The following is a 7,750-nucleotide window of genomic DNA, read 5'->3' on the forward strand; positions in this document are numbered from 1 at the left end:
TGGAACGGCAAGGCCGCGCGCGCTCGCGTGCGTGTGTGTGTGTGTGTGTGTGTGTGTGTGTGTGTTTGGTTCTTTGAGACAGGTTTTCTCTGCATAGCCTTGGCTACCCAAGACTTGCTTTGTAGACCGGCTGGCCTCAAACTCACATTGATCTGCCTGCGTCTGGTTCCCGAGTGCTGGGATTAAAGGCCTGAGCCACCATCCAGGCTCTCAAGGTCATATTTTATAATAACCTTAAAGTTAGGATCTCATTGGAGATTTGTTTTGTTTTTAAATATTTTTTTTTAATTTATGTATACATGTTTGTGTCTGTGCATAGGTTTGTGTACATGATCACAATGCCCGTGGAAGCTGAAATTATAGGTGGTGGTTAGCAGCTTCACAAGGTTACTGGCAACTGAACCCACATCTCTGCAGCTGGCCCCGGCCTGCATTTTTTTTTTTTTTTTTTTTAAATTTAAGGCAGGGTCTCAGGTGTATGCTCTGAAGAGCTTGAAACTTATTTTTTTTTTTTTTGGAGGTGGGGGTGGGGGCTGAAACTTTCTATGCTGGCCTGTATGTAACTCAAATATCAGACTGCCTCTGCTTCCTGAGTATTGGGTCAATTAAAAGCGTGAGTCACTACACCTGACCTCTCCAGACCCCTCCCCTTTAAAAAAAATGTTTTAAGGTGGGATGATGGTACATGCCTTTAATCCCAGCACTTTGTGGGGCAGAGGCAAGTGAATCTCTATGAGTTAGGAGCCAGTCTGGTCCATATGGCGAATCCCAGCCCAGGCAAAAGTTTATCTTAGTAAGACTCTGTTTCAGAAATACAAAACAAAACAAAACACAACAAAAAACTAAAACAAAGCTGGGAGATGATGGTTCCCCACCTTTAATCCCAGCACTCAGGAGGCAGAGCCAAGCAGATCTCTGAGTTTGAGGCCAGCCTGGCCTACAGGGTGAGTTTCAGGAATGCCAGGGCTACATAAAAAACCCTGTCTTAAAACACACACACACACACACCACCACCACCACCAACACCACCAACACCAACACCAACAACAACAACAAAACCCACAAAAAATTTTACATTTTTTGCATTTGTCTATTTTGTAGGTGTGTCTGTGTATATGTATATGCAGAAGGGCATGCATATGTGAAGGTTGGAGGACAATTTATGGGAGATTGTGCTCTTCTACCATGTGGGTGCCCAAGGACTGCCCAGAGTTCTGTTCCACCAACCCTAGGGGGATTCTTAAGAGTTAAGATTTGCAGGGCTGGCCCACAGCCAGTCAAATCCTAACCCGCGTGTGTGCCGGAATCACCTGGTGAGTATTTTAGACTCTGGCTCTCCACCCCAAAGCTCCTGAATCAGAATAAGGAACGGTAAGAGCGCCTTGCCCATAGCCACCGTGGCTCTGATAGTCAGCGAGAATTGGGAGCCAAAGCTGCATAGCCGACTCAAAGGGCTGGCGCTGCGCACTGATAGAGAGAGAGGTGCTTTTCCTGTGGTCTGCAGGGGACAACCCGGTACCACTCAAACAATAGGAGAGAAAAGGAGCCAGTCACACCAGCCTTCCCACCTGCTTAGCATCCTGCAGTTTTTTCCCAGGTCCTCCTGTGGCAATTTAAATGCTAATAAGTAGTTAAATACAGCCATCTTGTAGCAATCTGAGAGAGCGATGTTTGTGAGGGCCCAATTCCTTCTAGCTTTCTCTGGCTAGAGAGTCACATGTTAAATTCTTTGACCTTTCAAACTTTAAAAAAAAAATCTCATTTTGCTGTTTTCTCAGCAGATCTTGTAAAAGGGGAGGAAGGCTTCCACCCGCTGAACCGGAGCTCTGCGATTTCAATGTGCTGAGTCACCTAGTCTTCTCAGGGTCAGACACTTTCACCCAGGAAGAGCCCTGCAGAGTACCACAGCGGGAGCCTCGAGCTGGTATGTTGTCATTTGAATCTGAATAAGACTGGAGAAGGGACAGTGCATATGTATGCACTAATTTATTTCTGCGTTTAAGCTATTGTTTTAAGAGACTCCTAACAGTGCAGAAATCGGCTTTCAGGTTGGTGAGCACAATTTCTTCCTGGCGCTGGAGATGGCTCAGCGGTTAAGAACACTGGTCTCTCTTCCACAGCACCGAGGTTCAGTTGCCAGCACACACATGGGGGTGGGGGGCAGGGGGCTCAACATCTGTAGCTCCAGTGCCAGAGGTCCTGTGGAAATTCTCTGGCCTATGATGGCACTAGGCATGCATGTGGTGTACAAACATGCATGCAAAACACTCTTACACTGTCCCTAGAAAATGAATATGAAGCCAGGTGGTGATGATGCAGGCCTTTAGTCCCAGAACTCCGGAGGCAGAGGCAGGAGGATCTACAAAACGAGCCCAGGACAGGCAAGGCTACACACAGAGAAACCCTGTCTCGAAAAATCAAAATAAATAAACAAAGAAAAGGAAGAAAATGAATATGAATGTCAAAGAGCTGTCTTGTGGTGTTTAGAGGGTGATGTCTCTGCTAATATTTTTAAAACATTTACTTAAGATCCTCAATTTAAGGCTGGGCATGGTGGTGCCTTTAGTCCCAGCACTCGGGAGGCAGAGGCAGGCAGATCACTCTGAGTTCGAGGCTAGCCTGGTCCACAAAGCTACTCCAGGACAGTTAAGGCTACACAGAGAAATTCTGTCTTGAAAAACAAAAACAAAAAATCCTTAATTGGGGTGGTGGGGGGGAGAACCTCACAAGAACAAACTAGATCTTAAACCAGCTCAACCTTTAGGAAGTCCGTTTTTCTATTTTGAACATGTCATTGAGTGGATAGAAGACCTTAGTGCTGTCTTAATGAAGGAAGTGTGGACAGAGGGAGGCGGGTATGGCAGGAAGCTATGGTTTCCTTATAATCAGGTTTGTAGGATTTGTTGGGGATGTATAGAGCAAAGATAAACACACCCAACAGAGAGGGAGGGAGGGAGAGAGAGAGAGACAGAGAGAGAGAGACACAGAGAGAGAGACACAGAGAGAGAGACAGAGAGAGAGAGAGAGAGAGAGAAAGTCGGTAATTTACCATAAAACAAAGGGACCAGCCCTTCCTTCAGAGGGCTTTGAGTTGGACTGGGAACAGACTGATGTCTCCATGCGTGGGCATACTGAGCGCTCCTGTCCTTAGACCAGCCAGTGCCTGTGTTGGACCAGAAGCAGCTACTGCCCTGTGGGTACCTGCATCTCATGTGCCAGTGACTGGTGGGCACTCTGCATCTCACACCATCCTCTCTGTGGCCCTGAAAAGGAGGAATTGTTGTTTTCCAGTGTCCTGGAGCCGCTGAGCATTCCCACAGCACTCAGTGGGAATCTGAGTCTGGAGAGGGTGACCAGCACCCTGGTGACTAAGTACTTTAGAAGCTGCCTCCACACTTATGAAAATGACTAGTCACCAGCAAGTCATGTTAAGTACAGGAAGAATGTCACCAGGAAGCTTGTCCCTGCCCTACCACCACCCCTAGCACAGACGGACTCAGAAAAAAATCTTTCCTGTAAGGGACAGCTAAAGATAAAAATGAAACAACTTAGCCATCTGTCATGGTCTTTACCTAGTTATATTGATGGATAGAAGATGCTTTGGGGGGGAAAAAAACATACTTTGCCATAAAAAAAAAAAAAAAAGGACTGGGCCAGTAAGATGGCCCCTCAGGTTAACTGCCAGGCCTAACCACCTGAGTTTCATCCTGGAATCCACACGGTGGAAAGAGAGAACTGATTACTCGGTGCTGTCAGCTGATGTCTACACATGTGCTATAAAAAAAAACCCAGCCCCCTACACTAACTTCTTCTATTCCTTTTTCTACCCATGACTAGACCTAGAAGGGGCCAGGTGCACTAATGAGAGAGTAAGGCCGTTCCTGAGGCAGGACAAGGACCCAGAACTACCCAGAATACAGCAGGGTGGCCCAGCACAGCACAACTGAGCTGTAGTCCTAGCCTACAAAGCTAGGACTTTTTCTCTTTCTTATTTTGGTTTTCTGAGATAGAGTTTCTTTGTCCTGGGCTCACTTTGTAGACCAGGCTAGCCTCAAACTCCTCCCAGAGATCCACCAGTCTGCCTCCTAGTGCTGGGATTAAAGGCATGCACTACCACTGCCTGGCTGCAAAGTAGATTTTCTATTCCCACTTTTTGAGAGGATCAGGTAGAAATAACTCAGAAGCTGAGCACTGGGGGTGGGGCAGACCTTGCAGAAGACCAGGGGTACTTTGGGGTCACAAGTTTGTGAGAAGCTGAGAATAGAGCAGAGATATGACTGAGTGGCTGAGTGAGAAGACAAGGGAACAGTCAGAGGCACTGCCTTTAACATAACTTGAAAAAGGCCAGGAAGCCCTGTGGCTAAGTCCAGTGAGTGAGGTGGAGAAAAAGTGAGGCCCAGGAGGCGAGGAGCCAAACTGGTCAATGCATAGTTTCCTGTGCTAAAGCCAGAAGCCAGGGTTCACACTGGGTGCTGGGTGGGGACTCTGGCACTGAACTGTACCCCACCCCACTGTTTAGCACCATTTCAGGGACTTTGTATTTAAATAATAATAATAATAATAATAATAATAATAATAATAATAATAATAATAATAATAATAATAATAATAATAATACATGTGTCAGGGGCTGGAGTGATTGATGGCTCAGTGGTTAGGAGAACTTGAACACTTGGGTTCAGAACCCAGCACCCACTTGGTAGCTCATGGCTGTCCATAACCCAGTTCCAGGCAATTCAGTGCCCTCTGTGGGTACCAGGAATACATGAGGTACAAAAACATACATGCAAACAAAGCAGCACTTACACTCACAAAATAAATATTCTTTGAAAATCCAACATTTAGCCGCTGCCGTCAGGACTCCCCCAAGCCGAAGTCACTGTCCTCACCACCACTGACGCCTCCGTCGCCGCCGCAGCCGCGCACCACCACCGCCACCGCCACCACCACCACCACCACCACCACCACCACCACCACCACCACCATGGCTCAGTACAAGGGTGCCGCAAGCGAGGCAGGCCGCGCCATGCACCTCCTGAAGAAGAGAGAGAAACAGCGCGAGCAAATGGAGCAGATGAAGCAGAGGATTGCGGAGGAGAACGTAATGAAATCCAACATTGACAAGAAGTTCTCTGCACACTACGATGCGGTGGAAGCAGAGCTCAAGTCCAGTACGGTGGGTCTGGTGACCCTGAATGACATGAAGGCCAAGCAGGAAGCGCTGGTGAAGGAGCGAGAGAAGCAGCTGGCCAAAAGGGAGCAGTCAAAGGAGCTGCAGCAGAAACTAGAGAAGCTGCGAGAGAAGGCGCGCAAGAAGGAGGCCAAGCGGAAGATCTCCAGCCTGTCCTTCACCTTGGAGGAAGAGGAGGAGGCGGGGGAAGAGGAGGAAGAGGTGGCCGTGTATGAGGAGGAACTGGAGAGGGAAGAGATCGCCACAAAGAAAAGGAAACTGGGGAAGAACCCTGATGTGGACACAAGCTTCTTACCTGACCGGGACCGGGAGGAGGAGGAGAACCGGCTTCGGGAAGAACTGCGCCAGGAGTGGGAAGCCAAACAGGAGAAAATCAAGGGTGAAGAGATAGAAATCACCTTCAGTTACTGGGACGGCTCTGGGCACCGGCGCACAGTGAGGATGAAAAAGGGCAACACCGTGCAGCAGTTTCTGCAGAAAGCTCTTGAGATCTTGCGCAAGGATTTCAGTGAGCTCAGGTCAGCAGGGGTGGAGCAGCTCATGTACATCAAGGAGGATTTAATCATCCCCCATCATCACAGCTTCTACGACTTCATCGTCACCAAGGCACGGGGCAAAAGTGGGCCGCTCTTCAACTTCGATGTCCATGATGATGTGCGACTGCTCAGTGATGCCACTGTGGAGAAGGATGAGTCACACGCAGGCAAAGTGGTCCTGAGGAGCTGGTATGAGAGGAACAAGCACATCTTTCCTGCCAGTCGCTGGGAGCCCTATGACCCAGAGAAGAAATGGGACAAGTACACCATCCGGTGAGCATCCAGAAGTGGGCATGACCTTGTCTCTCCCCGGAGTGCCCTCAGGGCTCCAGGGCTCCAGGTGCCTAGATTCCCTGTTTTGTTTAACAATAAAAAAGACTTTACATGTTGGAGCTGGAGTGCCTGCATTACTAAAAAAAGAAAAAAACAAAAAAAAAAACAAAAAAAAAACAACATTTAGTCGCCGGGCATGGTGGCGCACACATTTACTCCCAGCACTCGGGAGGCAGGAGCAGGTGGATCATTGTCAGTTTGAGGCCAGCCTGGTCTACGAAGTGAATCCAGGACAGCCAGGGCTACACAGAGAAACCCTGTCTTGGGGGGGGGGGGGAGACTGCTCTGTGCATGAGGACGTATCTTAAAGCATGTGTTGATCTCCAAAGCACAATGGCCTGAAATCAAATCCCTGGCACCCATGTGAAAAGCTGGACATAGCTGTGTATACCTAAAACCTAAGTGTGTTGGGGATAGGCAGGGAGATAGGCTGATGGTGCCAGCGGCGGCAGTTACTTTCAATGATGACATTTGTAAGTGAAATTTCTGTCACAGTTATACCAAATCATTACAGTATCTCTCTAGAGGCCCAGGCACGCACCATAAGAAGTGTGCTGAATCCAGTTAAGCTTATTAAAGAATGCATTTCTCAGGCTAGAGGGATAGATGGCTTAGTTTGTAAAGGCCCTTTTTTTTGTTGTTGTTTTTTGTTTTTTTTTTTTTTTGAGACAGGTTTTCTCTGTGTAGCCTTGGCTGTCCTGGACTAACTTTGTAGACCAGGCTGGCCTCGAACTTACAGCAATCCGCCTGCCTCTGCCTCCCGTGTGCTGGTATTAAAGGCGTGCACCACCACCACCCAGCTTGTAAAGGCTCTTGCTGTGCAAACCTGGTGACCTGAGTTCGATCCCCAGAAACCAAACATAGAAGGAAAAACCGAACCCCAAGGTTATCCTCTGACCTCCACGTGCATGCCAGGTAGCACACACGCCCCCACCCCTGACACACATAGATATCATCATGCACAAACACACAATAACATTAAATAAGAAAGAGCATTTCTCACTCGGGAGGCAGAGGCAGATGGATCTCTGTAACTTCAAAGCCAGCTTGGTCTACATAGTGAGTTCCAGGTCTGCCAGGGCTACGTAGAGATCCCATCGCAAACAAACTTATGAGTACTTATCAATAAACTTTCACACCTCTTTCTCTCTAGATAAACACACATGTATATATGTATGTATTTTGTGTGTATGTTTGTGTGTGTGTGTGTACTTTGATGCTAAGGATGAAACCCAGGGCCTTATGATGCTGGGCTAGCTTGATAGCTCTGAGGCACATTCCCAGTAGTTATCAGACCTTGTAATATGCTTTTGATGCTTTAATTAACTGTGTCCCACTGATACTGGGCATTTACTATGAACCAAGCATTTTTCTGTACATTTAGGATTATGGTTACAATTTTTTTTTTTTTTTCCAGAGACAGGGTTTCTCTTGTAGTCCTGGCTGTCCTGGACTAGCATTGTAGAAGACCAGGCTGGCCTTGAACTCACAGAGATCTGCCTGCCTCTGCCTCCCGAGTGCTGGGTTCAAAGTCGTGTGCTACCACACCAGCTTAATTTATTTTTATTTCATGTGCATTGGTGTTTCGCCTGCATATATATCTGTGTGAAGGTGTCAGATCTTGGAGTTAGAGACGGTTGTGAGCAGCCATGTGTGTGCTGGGAATTGAGCCTGAGTCCCTTGGAAGAAC

The 7,750-nt window shown here is 47.7% G+C and overlaps 1 protein-coding gene across 1 annotated transcript; it reads left to right on the plus strand.

Annotated features, from left to right (window-relative positions):
• The first annotated feature begins 4,973 nt into the window (after positions 1-4,973).
• Positions 4,974-6,097, plus strand: LOC127190474 (protein FAM50A-like). Its single transcript, XM_051147500.1, has one exon. It carries the CDS (start codon positions 4,985-4,987, stop codon positions 6,002-6,004), a length of 1,020 nt encoding a protein of 339 aa, XP_051003457.1. The 5' UTR covers positions 4,974-4,984; the 3' UTR covers positions 6,005-6,097.
• The last annotated feature ends 1,653 nt before the right edge of the window (positions 6,098-7,750 follow it).

The sequence above is a fragment of the Acomys russatus genome, chromosome 6, assembly GCF_903995435.1.
Source record: "Acomys russatus chromosome 6, mAcoRus1.1, whole genome shotgun sequence".
NCBI classification, from domain to species: domain Eukaryota; kingdom Metazoa; phylum Chordata; class Mammalia; order Rodentia; family Muridae; genus Acomys; species Acomys russatus.